This window comes from Capsella rubella, unplaced genomic scaffold (assembly GCF_000375325.1).
Source record: "Capsella rubella cultivar Monte Gargano unplaced genomic scaffold, Caprub1_0 scaffold_8, whole genome shotgun sequence".
In the NCBI taxonomy this organism is placed as follows: Eukaryota; Viridiplantae; Streptophyta; class Magnoliopsida; order Brassicales; family Brassicaceae; genus Capsella; species Capsella rubella.
In genome coordinates, this window is record NW_006238916.1 from 2,601,423 (window position 1) to 2,624,369 (window position 22,947).

General features: G+C 32.1%; 3 protein-coding genes across 3 annotated transcripts; 2 read left to right on the forward strand and 1 right to left on the reverse strand.

The window, feature by feature from the left end:
• The first annotated feature begins 1,101 nt into the window (after positions 1-1,101).
• On the forward strand, positions 1,102-4,829 carry LOC17875981 (THO complex subunit 5B). Its single transcript, XM_006279957.2, has 8 exons — positions 1,102-1,403; positions 1,486-1,776; positions 2,066-2,402; positions 2,478-2,815; positions 2,921-3,180; positions 3,448-4,039; positions 4,127-4,261; positions 4,350-4,829. The coding sequence occupies exons 1-8, from the start codon at positions 1,149-1,151 to the stop codon at positions 4,614-4,616; spliced, it is 2,475 nt and encodes an 824-aa protein (XP_006280019.1). The 5' UTR covers positions 1,102-1,148; the 3' UTR covers positions 4,617-4,829.
• A 4,795-nt stretch (positions 4,830-9,624) lies between these two features.
• On the reverse strand, positions 9,625-11,204 carry LOC17876175 (ABSCISIC ACID-INSENSITIVE 5-like protein 8). Its single transcript, XM_006281492.2, has 3 exons — positions 10,207-11,204; positions 10,017-10,118; positions 9,625-9,905 (listed from the first exon to the last, which is right to left on the reverse strand). The coding sequence occupies exons 1-3, from the start codon at positions 11,107-11,109 to the stop codon at positions 9,840-9,842; spliced, it is 1,071 nt and encodes a 356-aa protein (XP_006281554.1). The 5' UTR covers positions 11,110-11,204; the 3' UTR covers positions 9,625-9,839.
• A 3,457-nt stretch (positions 11,205-14,661) lies between these two features.
• LOC17875096 (disease resistance protein TAO1) lies at positions 14,662-19,492 on the forward strand. Its single transcript, XM_023784820.1, has 5 exons — positions 14,662-15,337; positions 15,507-16,614; positions 16,694-16,990; positions 17,166-18,839; positions 19,113-19,492. Exons 1-4 carry the CDS (start codon positions 14,736-14,738, stop codon positions 18,726-18,728), a joined length of 3,570 nt encoding a protein of 1,189 aa, XP_023640588.1. The 5' UTR covers positions 14,662-14,735; the 3' UTR covers positions 18,729-18,839; positions 19,113-19,492.
• Positions 19,493-22,947: the final 3,455 nt, after the last annotated feature.

Sequence of the window (22,947 nt, forward strand, 5' to 3'; positions counted from 1 at the left end):
TCTGTACATATTTGCAAAATATATCAAAATTCGTCTTTATAGATTGGAAAAAATGTTCTAAATATTAGTATCACATTTGGATAATTTTTTAGATCAAAAATTGTGATAGACTCGTGTTTATAAGATTTTTTTTTTGGTGAAAACTCGTGTTTATAAGATTTAAGAAAGAGAACAAAGACAAAGAAAAAATAAAAAATGAGAGACTTTTTTTTTTGTTTATGCAAAACGAATAATGGCATCAATGGTAGTTTTTATAAATTGTTGACAGCACAGAAGAATTGAACATGGCCGTGTATAGTGTGTAGCGGTGTTATCTCCCAGTTTTAAATAATACCTGGTCCATACCAACAATAACTTTGTCAAGAACTAGAAATCATAACTTCATCAAATTAATTAAATAAGTATAATATTATAATTTTTAGTTCTTTTATATATTATAATTTCATATTAAAATATTTTGTGAGTTCTACTATAGTAGACAACTCGTAAAAATATTTATAATCATAATTATGTAAATTATAACCCGTTACATCACATGACCCGTGCTACACAATTGTAAATAATATTTTAGTACATCCATTTTTTGTATTGTTTGAGTAATATACATCCGTTTCTAAAAATTCAAATTCCAACATATGCAAAAAAAATATTATATTTTTACTATACATATGTTTATGTATTAATATAAATTTAAAAACAAATAAGATCATATAAAGATGTTGGATAAATCTTTGATTTATAAGGGAGAGATTTAGGAAAATTTGTTAAATGTAATAAATATTGATTTATAATTTTGCAATTTTATTATGATTTAATTACAAAACTTATCTTAAACCATTTCGATTTAATCAAATGGCAAGGGTCTAATTATGAAAATATTACAAAATAAAAGGGTAGAACACAAAAGGTATTTCAAAAATGTTAATATAGATTTGGTGTCAAATAAAATTTACAAATTCAATATTCATTTTTTTTTTTCATAAGCAAATATCTGTCTTTACATAACCATGGAACTAGATTTTTCTTTGTAATTAAATAGTTTAGAGAAAAATCATAAATAGTTTAAAAAGAGTAAAGAAAAAAAAAAAAAAAAAAGGAAAATCATAAATCCTGTCAGAAGTAAGCGAACCTGAGTAGAGAAATCGACAATGGAAGACGGCGAAATAGAGGAAGGAATGGTGACCGCCGACGAAACCCCGACGCCGGAAGTAACGACGACGACGGAGACTACACAACCACCGCGAGAACCAGGCAAATCTCCACTCGAGTTACTCCGAGAGAGCAAAACCTCCGTAGAAGAAATCGTCGCGAAGATGCTCTCAATGAAAAAAGAAGGAAATCACAAATCCGAGATTCAAGAGCTCCTCACACAAATGTTTCTCAACTTCGTCAATCTTCGTCAGGTTCGTTAGGGTTCTTCCTCCGCCTCTGTTTTTTTTTTTGTCTCTTATACGAAACTTAGGGTTTCGATTTTCACATTCGCAGGCGAATCGTGCGATTCTGACTGAGGAAGATAAGGTCAAAGCGGAGACGGAACGAGCTAAAGCACCGGTTGATTTCACGACGTTGCAATTGCATAATCTTATGTATGAGAAGAGTCATTACGTTAAAGCTATTAAGGCTTGTAGAGATTTCAAATCAAAGTATCCTGATATTGACCTTGTTCCTGAACAAGAGTTCTTTCGAGATGCTCCTGAAGCTATTAAAGATCAATCACAGTCAAGTGATAGTTCACATGTTTTGATGCCTAAGAGACTCAATTTTGAGCTTCATCAGGTTGGTTTATTATCATCTTTGGAATTCATTTAAGCTCATCTCCATTGATTGTTTACGTTTTGTGGAAATCATTGAGTGTTTAAGAATTTTTGGGGATAGGTTGGTATAGTTGAATGATCCAATAGGGGAAACACTTAGCAGAACAAGTTCTTACAAAATAATCATAAGTTTCTAAAAGCTGGTTTTAGTAGATTAATGATGTTTTGTTTATTTAGTTTTGTGATTAATATGGCGAAAATATATAGCAGAATTGAAAAAGTGATGTGCTGTTCATCACCTTTTGTTTTAGAGGAAAGAATTGTGTAAGCATCGAGCGAGATTGGAGCAAAAGAAGAAGAGTTTACTAGAAACTATTGCAGAGCGTAAGAAGTTTTTGTCAAGTCTTCCTCTACACCTCAAGTCTCTGAAGAAAGCATCGCTTCCAGTACAGAACCAGTTGGGTATACATCACACCAAGAAACTGAAGCAGCATAATCTAGCTGAGTTGCTTCCTCCTCCGCTTTATGTTCTATACTCACAGCTCTTGGCACAAAAGGAAGCTTTTGAAGAGAGCATTGATTTGGAGGTAGTTGGGAGCCTTAAGGATGCACAAGCTTATGCTAGACAACAATCGAAAAAGGACTCAGGTAAGTTGTTTTAAAACTTACTTTGTTCTATAATACTGAAATGAAAGGAATACTAATTTGGTATTGATTTTTCAGGTATGTTGAATAATACAGAGAGTTCTAGGTTGGAGGACGATGGACCAGATGACGATGATGATGGACAAAGGAGAAGAAAACGACCCAAGAAGCTTACTAGCAAAGAAGGTTCTGACAAGGCAGGATTATATCAAGCCCACCCTCTCAAAATTTTCCTTCACATATATGATGAGGAGATGCCTGATGCAAAATCCTTCAAACTTGTCATTCTCAAGTTTGAGTACTTGCTGAAGTTGAATGTTGTATGTGTTGGTGCCGAAGGCTCTCAGGATGGACCAGAGAAAAATATCTTTTGTAACTTATTTCCAGATGACGCTGGACTTGAGCCTCCTCATCAAGTAAGTGTTCGTTTTTGTGCTTCAGTTTTCTACGTGTGGCTTTTGATGACTTTACTTTTAAGAATGCGTACTCAATTCTCTTCGCATGGTCGGTCTTCCATGCAGTCAACCAAGCTCATCCTTGGTGATGGTCAGGCATTTGATGAGAACAGAACTTCAAGGCCTTATAAATGGGTACAGCATTTGGCGGGAATTGATATTTTACCAGAACTGTCACCTGTTTTACTAGGCGAAGAAGCTCATAACAGTGACTCAGCTAAAAGTGATGCGCTTGTGCCTAATCTTTCATTGTATCGCCAGCAGCATAGGGTGAAAACAGTTCTGCAAAGAATACGCTCGAGGAAAAAAGCACATCTGGCTCTTGCGTGAGTTCACCACTCTGTATGTTTTCCGTCTTAATTAAAGAACACAATGCAAAGAATTACAGAAAATTTGTAGGCTGCCATGATAATCCAAAGTGCCATCAGCATATCCTTCGTACAATTAATAGTTTGGTTTCTCTATAATGTGGCGGTCAACAATTTAATCCCTTTACAGCATTGTCAACTTTGTGATAAGAGCTTCCATAGGTAATCATTTCTGTTGATATGTTTGTTTTTGCTGAATACTTTGGAAACTTCTACTGGCTACAGGGAACAGCTTGATTTACTTATGAAACATGAGTTGCCAGTGGTGAAGTGCGAAGACGCTCCTTGGGCACTTCATAAGGTTCTCTGTGCTTTGGATTCCTGGTTACATATACAATCTTCAGCTAGTAAGTCATGCTCTCTGAGTCTGAACGGTGCGGAACAAGTTCCAGAACCTATGGAAATCGATGTAGATGGAAGATCTACTTCTGGAAAGGAAGATCTTGAAAGTATACGAGAAGATGGAGAACTTCCCTCTTTGGTCACAGCGGCAGCTTCTTTAACCAGTTCGAACCATACCCCATTGAAGGTATCTAATCAAGCACGGTCAAGGCAGTTGGCCTTGATGACAAAGAACCTAGATTCTTCAATTAGCAAAGGAAGGTCACCAAGTTTCAAGAAATATGAAGATGATTTGGATCTTGTTTTGGACGATGATAGTGAAGTAGATGAGCCAGCCGGAAGAACTGAGTCGCATGTGGAAGCTTTGTGCCCTGAGAAAGCTGATAATTCATGGGTGGATTATGGTGCGAGAGAGTTTGTGCTTGTGTTGTCCAGGAAAACAGATGGTGGAAAGTTGTGGAAGTTAGAAGCTACGGTAATTTCTAAAAACACTATCTTCAAAAATGGTATCTTCCCTATATCTTTTTCATTCTTAAGTGTTAAAATTGAGTTGTATTGGCAGGTCTATATCAGCATGGAATATCCTCTTCGACCTCCTTTGTTTTCTCTGTCTCTCCATGCTTCTTCCTCGTCAGGAAATGACAATGGGACCAATGAAAGTGACCATTACAATGAACTTCGAGCCATGGAAGCGGAAGTAAGTGTTACGCCCTGTAAACATATACTAATCTTTACTCGATGGCACCAACAGTAACATCTTTGTAACCTTTTCATGGCGGTATCAGGTGAACCTTCATATGTTGAAGATTATTCCTTCAGATCAAGAAAACTATCTCCTATCTCATCAAGTCAGATGCTTAGCAATGTTGTTCGACTATTACATGGAAGACCCATCTCCAGATTCCAAAAGAGGAACAGCCACAACAGTGGTTGATGTTGGTTTGTGTAAGCCTGTAGATGGTAAGCTTCTTGTGAGATCATTCAGAGGCAGAGATCACCGGAAAATGATCTCATGGAAGGGCAGAGGATGTGCATCAGGTTATCCGTGCTAGATATAACATTTCCGCCGCTCACTTCTCTATATTATCTTCCTTGGTGGTACAATCAAAGGGTTTTGCATGTCTGGTTTCACATTTCACCGTGGAACATTTTTTTACTTGATTGTATAAACTGCTATCTTTTTGGGTGAGGACCTGGTCTATTTAAACCTAGCATGTTTAAAGTCCAATCCGTTTTGAGCTCAGTATGTTTTGCTCTTGATTTAATCATTAAAGCTTAGCAGGTAACTTGGAAATTAGAAAAGTAAAAAGGGGCTCGTCACAGGTTACTCGGCTGAACCTGTCTTCATTCTTGCGTATTTGATCTAAAAGGGTTATTATGCTATGTGATTTTTCCATGTTCTTAAGTGCAGGTTCTAGTTGACAATGGTTTGTGATCAGTTTCGAGTGAACTATAGGAAGCAGTTTCTGGCTGACAATGGTTTGTGTAACGTTGATTAGCCCAAAACCCCCTTTACCCCGATTGGGATTAGTCCGAAAGGTCCTGTTTTTTGTGGACATATATTTAAGTCCGTACCCGAAGTTTTTAAGGGTCAGGCTGAGCTAGCCCAGGCTTTGTCCTAACTGACCTGCCTAGATGAGGTTGTGAATCTTGAATGGTTTGATGTGATTGATAAAACAAAAGACGGATGATTAGAGAGCAAAACAATTTTCAAGTTGTTACAAACAGTTCTTCCCCTATGCCATACGTGTTCAAATGTCGTCGTAGTTGATGCAAATGGCATCTATGAGTTGCGTAGCCCAAAAACTAAATTTGCAGTGTTTCTCGATTAGAAATTACAACAAGATGCATACTAGTATTTGGGTAACAATAATAAATACAAGAAATGATCAAATGAAAGGTACACCATTTATTTTGCATGATAGGTATCCATGTCTATTTGAGAGTCCAACTCCAAAACTTCTTCAAGGTTAGAAAAGAATTAATCCTATAAAACCCCCATAATTGGTAGAAATGTTTTGAAAGATTAGAATTTTTTTTTTACCAATCAAAAGTTGTATCCAAAGTAATCTGAAAGTACATATTGAATTTGATTACTTGAGTATTAACCCAATAACTTTACTAAAAGGCAGTATATAAGCGATCGATAACGAGGAGTAAAGATACTATACAGACTTACGAGACTCATTCTTAGCTAAAGCGAAAAGTAGATTTGTCTGTTTGGTTTTCAGACTTTGAAACATAATATTAAACTTATGAAACATTGGGCTATAAGGTATATCAAAGAATCGATGAATAACGAATAAAAACGAATAAAAGCAATAATGATATCAAACATGAATAACCGTTCTTAAACATGAACACATATTCTAATCCTCTCTCAAGACATTAATCACAAAATTCAACTACTCAATTACTAAACTCCCATTTGTAATTTCCTAGTCAAATTCACAGTATCAAATAGGTTCATTTAGTTCACAAAGCATTCTAACATCAACTCTCGCAGGCTAAAAATACAATGCTCAATTTACATTTATTCATGCATTTTATCGAACATCTCTGAAACATATAACAACCTAAGTTCTAAAACAGGATGAGCAATCCTATTATAGCATTGAAAACATGTAAACTTAAGAACCATATAATAAGAACTCTAAATGAGAGGTTAGTGTGTGACCATGGCTTATCTGAGTTAGGTGAAAAATGTTGATGCTATATTTGAGTGTGTAGTTGAAATTGGGAGTTGGATCTATTGCTGTTTATGTGTTTTCCTTGTTTTTGTATGCTTGTTATGCCTTGATTTTGTGTGGAAATCGAGATTTGATGCTTGGAAATTGTCCCCAGGAGTGGTGAGATCGATTCTGGTGTGTATTGCGAAATCGGTGTCGATCAATACCAAGAGAGCTAGGAGCTTGTCAACTTCCTATTTTGCTTAGTTTAATAGTTTGAGCATCTTGATATTTCATATTGCTTGTGTGTATAGCCTAATAGATGGAATGACCGTTTCACTGAGTATTTGTGATAATACTCACACATGTTTTTCTGTTGTGGTGCATGTAAAGATAAAGTGTGGTCTTGGAATCATCGCAAGGAAGAAAAAATGATGTAAGATTCAAGATATTTGTGGTGTTGTTTATGATTAATTTATTTCCGCTGGAATCTTGGATTTAAAACATGTTAGGCTTGCTAGTATTATTTTTGCTTTGCTAAATTATTGGTTTAAGGATTTATGATAGTTGAAAATGGGTTTGGTGGTTTAATGGTGGTTTGCCATTTGGTTTAATTAAGTATTATGGAGTTTTTTTTTATCATTTATTTTTTCAAAAAGAAAAATGGATCAAGTTGGTTCACATACCATGAAAACAAAAAACTATGATACATTACAATAATAAAAATTATGAATTATTTTATTTCATTAAAAACAATCATTTAAAGAAAAAAACAAAAAAAAAAACATGTCAGCCTACAAAATATATATAATTAATAAACACTGTAAATTGTTGCCCATCAAATGAATGAGATTAAGTGCCACGATCTTCTCCTTCAATACCTTCATCGTCGCATCCTCATTGACCTCTGAATCTGACGAGAGTGTAATGTCCAAGACCGCCTAGGAAAGGCGCCAGAGAGAGGAGACGTGTGAGGACCAATGGGTAAGAGATTTTTCTGATTAATATTTCTTCATAGCTTCAGAGAAATAGAACATAGGAGTAACTTTGAAGAAAATGTAGGTTTTTAATAGAAAATGTTTTGCGAGAAAGAGTATTGTAACTTCATCTCTGAAAAGATTTTATTGACACTTTCTTAAATGTGTCAACCATAGTCGAAGTTACGATACCCTTTATCTCAAATCGCTCTAGTCAAAGACTACAGTTTCTTAAAAGCTACCTTTATGTTATACCATTCTTCAGAAATGAAACTGCATCAATCAGCAAAATCTCTTACGCACTGGTCTTCACACGTCTCCTCTCCCTGTCCCTCCTAGGCGGTCTTGGAGAAGACACTCTTGCTGGATTCAGAAGTCAGTGAGGTGCGGTGAAGGAATGAAGGAGAAGATCAAATGGCACTTGATGTGAAATGTTGTCGGAGAAGAAGATAATTTATACAATCTTTCATTGTTGCTACTTCTTCTGCTTCTCTCACGTTCATTAGTTAAAAGAACATTGTAAAAAATTCAGAACTTGGAGAATGGAAGAGAATCTATAGAATTAGTTTGAAGGAGAAGAAAAAAAAAGACGTTTTCTGTCTATGGTCAGAATTTGACTAATAAGCTTTTGGAATTTATAGAGAAAATAGTATTTGTATTTTTCATAAAACTAGATAGATTTATATTTAAGTATTTTACCTAATATAATCCTAGTCAAATAAAATATTATACTTTCCATTTTACCATTCTATTGTATAAATTTTCAGTCAAAGCTTATTATTATGGTTGACTGAAAACTTACAAAATAGAAAGGTAAAATGGGAAAGATAATAATTTTTTTATTTGACTAGTATGATATTATGGTAGAATAATTTTATAACCAAATCTTTTGACTTATATGATATGATGATAAAATAAGTATTTTCACATCCTATTATTCAAGTCAACTTAAAAAAATTATTTCTTCATTTACCATTATATTATAGAAATTTCCAGTCAATATATATTCTATTTTATTAATATTGACTGGAAATTTCTATAATATAATGGTAAATGAAGAAATTGTTTTTTTTGTTGACTTGAATAATAGGATGTGAGAACAATTATTCTATCATCATATCATATATCAAATACTTTAAAAAAATGTTTTTTTTTTGGGTTCTACAAATCCAAAATCCTACACCAAATAGAGCATAATTATAAAATCTTAATAAATTACGTAGAAATTTGGATTAAATTTAATAAGTTACAAATTTTAATATATATACGCTCTGCCTCAAATTTTATAGTCAACATAAGTTAGCCATTTGATTGTTAAGTAAAAAAAAACTTATACATTTAAACGATATTTTTAAAGTTGAGGATTTAAACGTCTACAATATAGAAGTCGAGGAATTAAACGTCGACAATTTGTAAACTAATGAAAATTGAGGTTTTTAAAGTAAAAGGGAAACATATCATTTTAATTAAATGGAACTTAACCCGTAAATGTGTTGTCTCTTGACTTGTCTCAAATGGCATTGTCAGTGAAAGTTTACATCTGAGATGGGATGAGACCTCAGATGACTATCCTGCTCTAAAGATGATATAAATATATCGAATGACCTTTTTCAAAGATGTTTTATATGAAATTTAGATGATTCTTATGCTAGACTGTAATTCTTTTATCCTTTCACTGAAAAACAAATGACTCAAAACATAAACATCAAGAAATTAAACTAGTGATACTAATAAATAGACTAATCCAAGAGTAGTCACTAATAAGATAACGTATAAATTATGCAAAACAATCTCAAATAAAATCGAATGAATGTTAAAAAGAAAATATTAAAAACTTTTCTATTAGCACATACCTTTAGCAAAGAAAACGAATTCGAGGCTTTTTCATTGATGCGATCGAAATCTCACGAATCTTCTTCAGATACGCCTACGCAATGTGTGTTTAACAAAATACGGCGGATCTGTACATGTGATCTTTTTATAGAGCCAAAAAGTTAACCTAGGTAGCACAAAGAATGTAACATGCCAAACGACGTCGAATACTAAGTGTATTTATACGATGTCGTTTGACACGTATTAATTATGTATTGTCTATATATATTAACATTTAGTTATAAAAAAAGTATTTGTACTACATTGTATACAAGTCTATCTAATATAAATCTGTTGTCGTTTGAAATGTTTCAATTTTTAACATGTCTAAGGAAATTTCTTTTTGTTTTATAAAAAGTGATATAGTTTACAGTTTTTATCTTTGTATTACTAAATCTATCGCCTTCCATAAACCTCAACATACATTTTTGTAGCTTATCTTGCATTAAACAAGATTAAAGAAAGAAGAATAACAATTCAAGAATTGATGTCAAGCTTTGATTTTCCAAAAGCTCTAATGAAAATAAATTTTAAATTTTCACTGGAACATGAGAATTCGATCATTGGGGACATTCACCAAATGGGTTTAAAGAACAAGATGTCAAATTGACTAATAAATAACTTATTTGTTCATAAATATGCAAAAAAAAAAAAAAAACCAAAACATTTTTTTTTTATAAAGGCAAAAACAAAACATAATGTACTAAATAAACTTATTATCCTCCAACCCCAACTCTGGTCTTCTTGATTCACATAATCACATGATGTCTGATTTCGTTCTCCTCAGCTTTCTCTCTGGTTCTCCTTGACGATTGATCATTCCCTTCACGTGTTATTTATATATACATAAAGTTATAACAAAGGTGTGAAATTAGATGTGGCAAATCTTTCAATTGATGTAAAAAAGCAAGAAAGATTGGATTATATAGATTACCGGTTCGATTAGCATTTTCCGCAAATCTACTTGTTGTTTTAGCAGCTCTTCGTATTGTTTCTTTAGTTTTTCAAGTTCAGCTTCAAGCTCCATAGTTTGAGCCTAAAAAAAAGCAAAATAAGAAGTTTGGTACGTCTAGTAACAATCAGTTAAACTGTATAGATAAGATCTATCAAACGTTTTGTTTTACCTGCTTTCGAGCTCGTGATCTCGCTGCTGATTCTCGGTTCTTTATCTTTCTTTTCAGTTTTTTGTCAACGAGTTTATTCTCTGCGGTGATGGCATTAATATCAATCTTCCTACCCCTTGTACTAGTATTACCACTAAAAATGTATGGAGATGATGAGAGTAATGAAGACTCGCCATCGATTTTTCGCGTCTTATTAAGTATTGGAAATGGTTTAACCGAAGAACATGCCATGGTTCCACTAGGATTTTTGGCAACGCTTGGGACCAAACTTCTTTTGTTACCCTGGACACCATTCGAGGATCGGATTTGTTGTCCATATGAGTAACCATTTGGTCTAGACATGATAGGTTGTTGCGGTTGATATGCTGACATAGTAGACACATTCACATTTTGATGCAAATTAGATTCATGACTCATTGGAACCATTGCATTCGGCTGGAACTCCACATCCAAACTCGTGTTTGGATAACCGGAAATCAATGAAGACGAATCATGAATGGAGACGTTGCTCGTATTGTTTATTCTTGCTCCAGAACGAATTAAAAACTCTTCAAGAGTGATCTCACCTAGAGTTTGTTGCCTCTGAAGATGAGAAATGTTAGTTACTCCATAGTTTTTAGTCTCTTCTTCCTGTGTGATATATTTCCAAACTTCATCAACAGTTTTGTGGCTAAGTGTTCGAGGCAGCGATGTTGAGCCTTGTCGTTGCAATGCCCCTTGTGTTTCTTCAGCACTACATATATTCTTAACCAACTCGTCCATGTTCATTGATCCACAGTTTTTTCCTAAGCTAGTCTGAAACTGATCTACTGTCCATGAGTATATCGATGATCCTTGTCGGCTCGACGGATTAGTAACCGGCAAATCATTCACCAGGTTTTTCAATCTCCAGTAACTATCCATTTCACTTGACACAAATCAGAGCTTTTGCTAACACAGTAAGAGTTAAAATGTAAGAGCTTTTGTGGTCAAAATCATACAAAACAGAACCAAAAGAGTAATTTTAAAACAGAGGAAGAGAGTAATCATCAAGATAAAATATCTCAAAAGTTTCAATGAATCAAAAGGGTAATATGCATTTATAGGAAATCTAAGTAAATAAAATAAATCAAAATATCTAGGCTAAGTAAGCACATGATCCAGATTAAATAATAAAATATGGACATAAATTGAATATATGATCTGACAAAAGAAACAAAATTGATAAATAAAAAGGTCAATAAAAGGAGCAAATAATTTATTTAATCTTTTTCATCTCATGTATATATCTAGTAGTTAAAGTTAACATATAATTTAAGAAATATTTAAATAAATTGATAATTAGTAAATATTACTTTTTTATTTTCTATAAATCTTTTTCATATTTATTTACAGACACAACTTTAATTCAATTAAATAAATTAAATTTATGGAAATGATTAATTATTAAATTACAAATAAAAACTTATAGATATTGTTGTAAACCACACGCATTGTATAGAATTAATTTGAGTAGAGGTTATTATGCTAAGATGATATTTATACAACTTAGTAAATTTATATACTATATTTCATGGTAATCATTAATCTACTGAAATAATTAAGATTAACTTAAATATAAATCTACAATACTCTTTTTTTTTTTTGACAAAAAATATAAATCTACAATGCTTAAAAATATGGAAAAGCTCATCCAAAATACGATGATCACAAATAAATAAAAAAATCGGAATTATGAAATTAAAAAAGGGCTAATTTCATCTTTTCTTGCTTGTTTGTTTGTTTCTTTCGAGGTTTCCAGCTACTTCCATGAATTTCCCGTTGCCTATTTGCTTCATTGACTCGAATGTAAATGTTAGAGAAATTACTTCATATCAAAAATTTATTTGAAATTATTAAAAATATAAGATTATGTATAAAACAAAATATAACCTGTGCTATAGCACATATGCTGATCTAGTTATGCATCAAAGTAAAAAAAATTTACCAAAATGAAAACAAAGATATACCATTTCCAGCTTTTTACACCATTTCCATGAAATTGCCTATTTGCTTCATTAAATAGAATTTCCAAAAAAAGATAAAACTTTGTTTATCTTTTCTTTTTCTAAAGAGAAATCATTGTGTTATATAAGACTCTATTCTCTGTCAGTGGGGAACATCAGTGGAGAAACATATCAAAAAAGTGTTACCAAACATAAAAAAACAAATAACTAAACACTATATTATGAGTCAATGGGTCAACGTTCTTTGTTATGTTTAGAGAGTCTCTTTTGAAACTTGTGATCTTCTTCCACATAGCTCTCTTTAACGCTCTCTGATATTATTCATCTCTTCAATCATACTTGCTAATGGATTCTTCTTCTTTTTTCCTTACCACTGTTGTTGCTGCAACAATAGGCTTGTTCACGATTTTAAGAAAACTCAGACTCCATCAAGAAGAGGACGAAGAAACTTCATCACCTCCATCTTCTTTGTCTCCTTCATCTTCTTCATCTTCTCTGAATTGCATCTGGACACACCATGTCTTTCCAAGTTTCCGAGGGGAAGATGTCCGTAGAGACTTTCTTAGTCACATTCAGATGGAGTTCCAACGAATGGGAATCACAACATTCATTGATAATGAGTTGGTGTCTTGACGAATTGGTGGAAATTATGAAGTGTAAGGAAGAATTGGGTCAAATGGTGATGGCTGTTTTCTATAAAGTGGATCCGTCTGATGCGAAAAACTAACCGGAGATTTTGGGAAAATCTTCAGAAAAACTTGTGCTGGTAAAACAAAGCAGGTCACTGGGAGATGGAGACAAGCTTTGGCTAAAGTAGCAACTATCGCTGGTTACCATTCAAGCAACTGGTTTGTTGTTTTCTATCTCCAATTAAATATGTTAATTTTTCTATCTCCATTTACGAAAAAGTTCTAATAAATTTTCATCCTAACCCAATACAAAACGTTTCTCAAAAATTTTTATAATTGTGATCAACCCAATTAATTAAAACAAAACGTTTATTATAAATAGTGAGCTTTCGCGCGACATTGTGCGTAGTATCAACAATAATAGAGGCGGTAGCCAAATGTTTTGTAGTGTCTCAAAGTATAAATGACAAGGATGAAAGAAAATATTAATTTTCCTGATTGTGCTCTCACTTGGGAAGCTAGATAATTAAAAAAGGTTATTCAATAACAAAAACTTTAACCATATATTGTGCTGCCAGTATTTCTGATAGTGTAGAGATTACTACAATAAACAATGTACATAACTTAACTTTTGTTTAATTGTAACTTAGCAAACTATACGATAAGGTCAAATTCATAAATATAACATTTTTTCTTGTAACAAAAACTAAAATTTATAACATTGACACTGAGGTAACTTCACATTCAGTTCACATTCAGCAAATGTTATGCACTAACTAAAATATTGATTACAGATTCTCTTCTTAGTTCTTACCCTGGAGACTTCACAATATATTGATCATTTTGTCTTTGTTTATCCTAAATTAGTGGGATTGCATCTCCACTTAGTCTTTAATATAGTTCTTTCTTTTATTTTGTGTAGTTAAACATCATCGATTAGAAAACAAAGGGAATCTTGAAATTGGACAAAAACAGAGTTATCTCTTTGGTTACTTCTTATGTGTTTAGACATAAAACATCTCTTTTGCTTTGTGGAGGGACCATTCTATCACCAAACTTGTGTTTAGATTAACGGTAATCAATGATGACGTACGAGGCATGAACCGAGACGCTGTTTGTATGGAGTTAAATAAATTAAATTTAAGGAAATGATAAATGTAATATTGTTGTAAACACATGCATTGTATATAATTATTTTGAATAGAGTTCATTATGCAAATATGATATTTATACAACTTAGTAAATTACTATGCTATATTTCATGGTAATCATTAATCTATTGAATTAAGTAAATTACTATGCTATATTTCATGGTAATCATTAATCTATTGAATTAAGATTAACTTAAATATAAATCTACTATACTCTTTTTATATATATATAAATCTACAATATTTAAAAATATGGAAAAACTCATCCAAAATATGATGATCACAAATAAATAAAAATCAGATTTTTTTTTTTTTTTTTTTGAGGTTTCCAGCTACTTTCATGTAATGTAATGTAAATGTTAGAGAAGTTACTTGTGTATACTTTTCTCATATTTAATTTGTGTCATGAGAAAAGTAAATGTTAGAGAAGTTACTTGACGCTTTTGTATACTTTTCTCATATTTGTGTCATGCATAGCACAACCACTACAAAACCCACATGACTTGTTCTTTGTTCTTTGTTCTCATATACTTTAATTTTTTTGTTGCTAAAAAATATTTGAACGAAGCTTCCTCTCTTGCTAGTTGCTAGCCTAGTCATTAAAAATAAATATGATCAATGTCAGTGGAGAAACTTATCAAAACTAAAAGAAATAACATATGCTAAGTCAATGGATCAACGTTCTTTTGTAATGTTCCTTCTCCACATAAACTCTCTTTAACGTTCTGTGATATTATTCATCTCTCCATCATTCATACTTGCTAATGGATTCTTCTTCTTTTTTCCTTACCACTGTTCTTGCTGCAACAATAGGCTTCTTCACGATTTTAAGAAAACTCAAACTCCATCAAGAAGAGGACGAAGAAAGTTCATCACCTCCATCTTCTTTGTCTCCTTCATCTCCTCCATCTTCTCTGAATCGCATCTGGACACACCATGTCTTTCCAAGTTTCCGAGGGGAAGATGTCCGTAGAGACTTTCTTAGTCACATTCAGATGGAGTTCCAACGAATGGGAATCACAACATTCATTGATAATGAGATCAAGAGAGGAGAATCCATCGGTCCTGAACTCATTCGGGCTATTAGAGGATCCAAGATCGCAATTATCTTACTCTCGAGAAACTATGCTTCTTCGAGTTGGTGTCTTGACGAATTGGTGGAAATTATGAAGTGTAAGGAAGAATTGGGTCAAATGGTGATGGCTGTTTTCTATAAAGTAGATCCGTCTGATGTAAAAAAACTAACCGGAGAATTTGGGAAAATCTTCAGAAAAACTTGTGCCGGTAAAACAAAGCAGGACATTGGGAGATGGAAACAAGCTTTGGCTAAAGTAGCCATAATCGCTGGTTACCATTCAAGCAACTGGTTTGTTTTTTTCTATTTTCATTTAAATATGTTAAATTATCTAACACACATCTAAATGTACATATTTATAGGTAGCTTTTCTTAAAGCATAGAAATTAAATTCAAAGTATTCTAGTGTGTGTTTTCTACATAATTGTTTAATCGATGTAGTGATCTCTTCTATTGTTAGGGATAATGAAGCAGCTATGATTAAACAAATCTCTACTGATATTTCCGATGAGTTGAATAATTCAGCATTATCAAGTGATTTTGACGGGTTGGTTGGTATGAGAGCTCATTTGCAGAAGATGGAACCATTGTTATGCCTAGATTCAGACGAAGTGAGGATGATCGGGATTTGGGGTCCTTCTGGGATAGGGAAAACCACCATTGCTAGAGTTGCATACAACAAACTCTCAACCAGTTTTCAACTGAGTGTCTTTATGGAATCTATTGAAGCAAATTATTCAAGACCTTGTTCCGATGACTATAGTGCAAAGTTGCACTTACAACAACTATTTATGTCTCAAATAACCAACCAAAATGATATCAAAATTTCTCATTTAGGAGTTGTTAACGACAGGCTAAAAGACAAGAAAGTTCTTGTTGTTCTTGATGGTGTGGACCAGTCAGTGCAACTAGATGCCATGGCAAAAGAAACTTGGTGGTTTGGTCCTGGGAGTCGGATTATCATCACAACCCAAAATCGGAAGCTTTTCAGGACACATGGGATCAACCATATTTACAAGGTGGATTTTCCACCGGATGACGAGGCTCTTCAAATCTTTTGCACGTATGCGTTTGGTCAAAAGTCCCCTAAATATGGGTTTAAAGAACTATCTCAAGATGTTACAAACCTTGCTGGTAATCTCCCTTTGGGTTTAAGGGTTATGGGCTCTTATTTTCGAGGAATGTCTAAGCAAGAGTGGGAAAAGGAATTACCAAGGCTAAGGACTAGCCTTGACACTGATATTCAAAATATTTTGAAGTTCTGTTATGATGCCTTAGATGACGAAGAAAAATATTTGTTTCTTCATATAGCTTGCTTTTTTAATCATCAAGTGATTGAGAAAGTGGTTGCTCATCTTTCATATCTATTCTTGGATGTGAGACAAGGGCTTAACGTCTTACTTGAGAAGTCTCTCATCTCAATAGAGGATGGATTTATAACTATGCATAATCTGCTAGTCCAACTAGGTAGAGATATAGTTCGTAAAAAGTATGTTCGTGAGCCTGGACAACGCCTATATTTAGTTGATTCAAGAGAAATTTGTGAAATACTCACTGATGATGTAGGAGTAAGTGTTGACATATAACCCAAAAAATGATGTTTATTTGATGATGAATCATATCTTATTATTTTTGTTTCTTTTTCAGGCTAGTAGAAAATTCATAGGCATAAATTTCGATTTCAGCACGAAAAACGTCAAGGAAAAATTTAATATAAGTGAGAGAGCCTTTCAAGGAATGACTAATCTCCGGTTCTTAAAATTCCAGGGGGGTAACAATACTGTAGATCTACCCTGTGGTCTAGAGTATATGTCTCAAAATCTTCGATTATTACAATGGTCCTATTTTCCAATGACATGTTTGCCTCCGATATTCAACTCGGAATTCCTAGTTGAAATAAAGTTGAGCTATAGCAAACTTGAGAAGCTGTGGGAAGGAATTAAAGTAAGTAAAATTTTTATTTATTTTTTATAGAATTTAAATTAATTTCAAATTAATATCTTTTCCTTGTTATAACTTTATTTTAATTAATTATTAAAAGCATGTAAGAGTGTTTTTAATGTTCTTACAGTTTTTTAATTAAGTGTAGATAAAATTTTCTTATTATTTGTTTGTATAGCCGCTTCCAAATCTCAAGTGGATGGATTTGAGTTCGTCTAAAAACTTAAAGGAGCTTCCTGATCTCTCAACAGCTACCAATCTTTTGGAATTGGATCTCGGAGATTGCTCCAGCCTGGTGAAGCTCCCATCGACTATTGGGTATACTAAAAATCTTCAGCAATTGGATCTTTGTGGTTGCTCAAGTTTGATAAGTCTCCCCTCTTTCATTGGAACTTCCACTAATCTGCAAATATTAAATCTCGGTGTATGCTCAAGTCTAGGGGAGCTTCCTTCCTTTGATAATAATTTCATCAGTCTAAGTGGATTGGATCTTAGCCGTTTATCAAGTCTGGTGGAGCTCCCTTCCTTTGATGGTAATTTCATCAATCTAAGAACATTGAATCTTAGCGGTTTATTAAATCTGGTGGAGCTCCCTTCCTTTGTTGGTAATTTCAGCAATCTAAAAGAATTGGATCTTAGCCGTTTATCAAGTCTGGTGGAGCTTCCTTCCTTTGTTGGTAATGCCATGAATCTTGAAATTTTGAACCTTAACTATTGCTCAAGTCTGGTAAAGCTTCCCTTTTCTATAGGAAACCTCCAGAAGCTGCAGTATTTGATCTTAAACGGGTGCTCAAAGCTAGAGTTTCTTCCGACCGACATCAATTTGGAATCTCTCTATGAACTTGATCTCACGAATTGCTTTTTGTTGAAATTCTTTCCTGAGATCTCCACGAGCCTTACATATCTCAAGCTCAAAGGAACTGCAATAGAAGAAGTCCCTTCATCAATCAAATCTTGGTCTCGTTTCACATATTTGAGTATGACATACAGTGTAAAACTCAAGGAATGTCCTCATGCTTTTCACGTCATCAAAGAGCTGCACGTGGATGATAAAGAAATACAAGAGCTTCCTCCATGGGTCAATGAATTCTCTCGTCTGGAATTACTTATGCTCAATAGATGCAAAAAGCTGGTGTCAATCCCACAGATTCCAGATTCCCTCACTTACATAGTTGCAGAAGATTGTGAGTCCTTGGAGAGACTAGATTGCTCCTTTCAAAATCCATATATTTCTAGTCTCAATTTTGCTAAGTGCTTCAAATTGAATCAAGCAGCCAGAGACCTCATCATCCGAACACGGACTAGTGAGTATGCGGTCTTACCCGGCGGAGAAGTGCCTTCATACTTCACTCACCGAGCTGCCAGAGGTTCCTTGACAATTAATTTAAATGAGAAGCATCTTCCTACATCCATGAGATTTAAAGCTTGCATTTTGCTGGTTAATGAAAATGAAAATGACACTCGCTCTAACGTTACTGTTACGTGTAAAAATAGCAGGATGCGACTATATGACAATTTTACAGAGCATCTGTACATATTCGAAGTGGGAATGGACGTGACTTCCAGCATTGGACTATTTCCCACTTTAACAGAGCATTTGTACATATTCGAACTGGAAATGGACGTGACTTCCAGCGAGCTTGTCTTTGAGTTCAAGGTTCGCCAAAACGATTGGGTGATAGGACAGTGCAATTGGAAGATAGGACAATGCGGGGTAATCCAACTCTCAGAGGTCCCTTGATGAATCATAACAAGGCAATTACAAAGAGACACCCTTGGTGAATCTGAAGTCTATGGCCAAGTATTGGAGACTGTCACTACAATTGAAGAGCATAATGAGATAAGCATCAAGGTAATCTAATCTACGTTTATAGATTTTGTACAATATTAAGGGAATCTGAAATCTTTGTGTATCTGCAACCTTAATTCTTCTTTTAACTTTTTAATCCTCAACCATTATCCGAAGAAAGCATTTGAATATTATATTCATTGTGTTAAATCATCTCTTCAACAAATGTGAGAAATATTAAAATTTGTAATTCCAACATTAATTATGGTATGTGATCAGCTTATTCATTTTAAAACTTCTCTTATGCATTTTTATATTTTTTGTTTTCAACGACAGGTTAGTAATCCGTCAAAGCAATTTATGTTGTATGAGACAATGTCAACCAGCCGCTTTGGAGGTCAAGACAGGGGACTAAAGCAAAGAGTTGTTGTGTTGGTTTCTGAAATCGCAGGAAAGTTTGGATGCGTTTCTAAAAATGATTTGATACAAAGGGATGAACACAAAGATAGTGCAAAGTGTTCTGTTCATGATCAAGGAAGAGCTTACGAAGGGAGCTAAGTTGTTGCTCTCAAATGCCAAACTCTAGCAAAAACTCAAGTCCAACGACAACTTTTAGATTATAAGATTAAAATAAAATAAAATAGATTAAACTTCCAATAGTTTCTTGATTAATTTACCAAACACTATTGGGATTGTCGTGCATTTTTCATAATGATTGCAAGATTCCAGAAGACTTTTTGTTTGATCTGATGACTAAAATGATTCTACATTTTCGAAATCACCATGAATTAGATTTTATTTTCTGATAAAATTGTGCATCTATTCAAATTAGGGAGATTTGCACAACTAAACTTTTTATGATACATTTTCTACAAGTACCCTCTGTAGGTGTCCATTTTCAAACATACCCTCTTTAATGTATAAAAAGATTAAATTACCCTCCTTTATTATAACTCATGATAAGGAAAAGAATATTCTTTCTAACAAAAAAAATATTCTTTCCAACAAAAATAATATTCCTTCCGCCAAATTTTCCCGCCAAAAAATTTCCGCAAAAAAATTTCACGCCAAAAAAATTCCCGCCAAAAATTTTCCATCAAAAATTTTCCGACAAAATTTTTCCGCAATTCCTTAAAAAATCTTTTTAAAAACCTTGTAAATATTTTTAAATCCCTTAAAAAATCCTTAAAAAAACCTTGTAAATCTTTTAAAAGTCATCCAAAACCTTTCAAAACTTGAGTTAACCTTTTAAAATCATTGTTAATCATTTTATAACATTTATAAACATTTGTAAATCCCTTTAAACCCCTCATAACCGTGATAAATCATTTAATAAAAACTTTCATAAACTTCTAAAACCCTTTAAAAACCCTTGTAAATCCTTAAAATCCATTTTAAAGAACTTGTAATACATTTAAAAACTTTTGTAAACCCTTTAAAAACCTTTATAAAGTTCTAAACCCCTTTAAAACCCCTTGTAAATCCTTTAAAACTATTTTTAAATCTTTGTATGCCCTTAAATACACTTATAAATCCTTTTAAAAACACTTGTCAATCCTTTTTAAGAACCTTTAAAAATCCTTGTAAATTTTTAAAATCCTTTAAAAAATCCTTGTAAATCCTTTTAAAACTGTTATAAACTTATAAAAACTATTAAAAACCATTGTAAATCATTTAAGAACCATTTCAAAACTTTTGTAGGCTTCTAAAACCTTTTAAAAACCATTACAAATCTTTTAAAAACCATTTAAAAACTCTTGTAAATCCCTTTAAAAACCCTTGTAAACCCTTTAAAAAATTTGGCGGGAAAATTTTGCAAAAACATTTTTTTGGCGGGAAAATTTTTGCTGAAATATTTTTGGCGGGAAAATTTTTTCGGAAAAATTTTTGGCGGGAAAATTTTGTTCAGAAAATTTTTTGGCGGGAAAATTTTGGCGGGAAATTTTTGGGGGGAAATTTTTTGGAAGGAATATTTCTTACTTTGGGAAAGAATATTCTTTCAAATAAGGGTAAAATGGCCATTAAAATTTAAGAGAGGGCAAAAATGAAAATGGCAAAAAAAAAGGGTATCATAAAAATGTTATTGTACCAATTTCTCTTCAAATTATTACTTTTACTTTTACTGATTGGTAACGGCTGTTAGTTTTGGCTGTAGAGACTTTGACTTTAAAATTTTAGATGCAGAGAAATTGGCTGTAGAAACTTTTAATGTTAAAATCTGATTGGTAATGCACCACTTTTAAAGATGTGGCTATTATTTTTTTATTATTATTTTATATTAATAAAAAATATAAATTATGCAAGAAATGAATTTATATAGCAATTTAATGACTAATTTTTGTTTATTAATGATAAAAAATTGTGAAATTTAAATAAATCATACTACAAGAATAAGAAATAACTAAAGTTGTAGACATCAGTTTATTGAATTTTTAATGATGATGAAAATAAAAATGATTATTATTAAAATGGATCTTAAAAGAACAAGAAAAATATGAGAATAATTAATTTGTAAAATTAAAATATATTTATAAACTTCTAGAATGATTTAAATGTAATGGGGATGTGAAGAAATAAATAATTTTTAATTTTTTAGATTTTAAAGTCAGGTTTTTGACGCTTCTAAGAAAAATGAGATAACAAAGAAGGAAAATATAAAAGTGGCTTTCAATACTGTTTGATTGGCAAAATAATTGCTATAGAGGCTTTAAAAATATTTAAAGCCTTGAAAGTACACAACCAATAGGCCACTATATCTTTAAAATTGAATAGAAAATAATTGGAAAAATAAAAAGAAAACTACACTTGGTGTACTCAAATAAAAAAAATTAAGAATCTATACATGCTTTTTTTATTAGTTCTCTCTCTTCACAAATTAAATTGGACCAAACTATCCCTACGATAGATAACAAATATTTTATCACATAACAAAATAGATATCCATAAAATTTTAGAATAACTTTTCTATATCATTTATATGTTTCTTATGCATAAGTTAACGATAGCAGATGAAATATCATAATAAATTAACATATTAATATATAAGTTAGTTGATATCAGTCATATAATACATATATTTAACTCGATAATTATGAATTTATCAAATAATTTATAATTTATAGCTGTAACATTTCAATAACTATAAATAATTTAGTTGTATAGCTATGAGGTTATCAAATAACATATAATGTATAGCGGTAACATATGATTTACATAGTTAATCAAATATATATCCACAAAAGTTACTCCATAAACCAAATATCTTTAAGGGTAGAAAAGTAACTTCATTAGAGGGAGGAGAGAGATCTAATTTTTAAGTTATCAAGCCTTTGCTTTTAGTTTTCTGATTATTTGAGTACCCATTTTTAGCCAACCCAAAATAAAAATGGCAATACATAGATATTTAGAAGATTTAAAATTATAGTTTCGTTATCATATTTGTTTGATTTTATTTTTTAATTTATTTCATATAAAACATAAAATTAATAAAATCTACTTTTCTTTTTCTACATATTTTGTGATTTGAATTTTTTTTAAAGGATATATATATATCACTCAATTAATATAAAAAAGTATATGTTCAACATCTCAGTCCATTAAATTGTTAAGAGAATGATTTAGAGCCATATTATACATAAGATTAAAATGATTTGAAATGCGAGTAAGCAAAAATTTTCTCTTAATAAGCATCCAAACTTTGAAGTTTGTATAGCATTTAGTTTGTTTTTAAGTAAACTGTTTAATTTTACCGTATATAGTCAATTTTAAACTTTTAAAAAGTTTAATTTTATATATTTAAATTTAATAAAAAATTTAAACTATGTTTTACACAATGAGACTGGTTTGAATCGACATTAATTACTAAACAATTATCATATCATTAATCTGATATTTCAATATCGGTTAAATCTTTATTTTCTATTTTTAATGACATTAATATAATGCATATAGAATCAAACTGATTTAGATAAGATTAGTATCATAAAATCTTAATTTTTATTAAACAAACTTTAACAAAATCTATAAATTCCAAAAAATAGAAATTTAAAAATGTTTACTCGGCGTTGTACTACGAGTTAAAATCTTGTTCAAATTAAGAAATTATCTACCTCAACACAATTTAAGTATGAGAAAACAATATATTAACAACTGAGGTAACTTCACAATATCA

Excerpts from the sequence above, each read along its gene's own strand:
- LOC17875981 (XM_006279957.2), top strand. The coding sequence starts at position 1,149 with ATGGAAGACGGCGAAATAGAGGAAGGAATGGTGACCGCCGACGAAACC. Across the intron at positions 2,816-2,920 it reads GACTTGAGCCTCCTCATCAA|TCAACCAAGCTCATCCTTGG; the intron begins GTAAGTGTTCGT and ends TCTTCCATGCAG. Across the intron at positions 4,040-4,126 it reads TGTGGAAGTTAGAAGCTACG|GTCTATATCAGCATGGAATA; the intron begins GTAATTTCTAAA and ends TTGTATTGGCAG.
- LOC17876175 (XM_006281492.2), bottom strand. The coding sequence starts at position 11,109 with ATGGATAGTTACTGGAGATTGAAAAACCTGGTGAATGATTTGCCGGTT. Across the intron at positions 10,119-10,206 it reads GATCACGAGCTCGAAAGCAG|GCTCAAACTATGGAGCTTGA; the intron begins GTAAAACAAAAC and ends GCTTTTTTTTAG. Across the intron at positions 9,906-10,016 it reads GGAAAATGCTAATCGAACCG|GGAATGATCAATCGTCAAGG; the intron begins GTAATCTATATA and ends TAACACGTGAAG.
- LOC17875096 (XM_023784820.1), top strand. The coding sequence starts at position 14,736 with ATGGATTCTTCTTCTTTTTTCCTTACCACTGTTCTTGCTGCAACAATA. Across the intron at positions 15,338-15,506 it reads GGTTACCATTCAAGCAACTG|GGATAATGAAGCAGCTATGA; the intron begins GTTTGTTTTTTT and ends TTCTATTGTTAG. Across the intron at positions 16,615-16,693 it reads TACTCACTGATGATGTAGGA|GCTAGTAGAAAATTCATAGG; the intron begins GTAAGTGTTGAC and ends TTTCTTTTTCAG.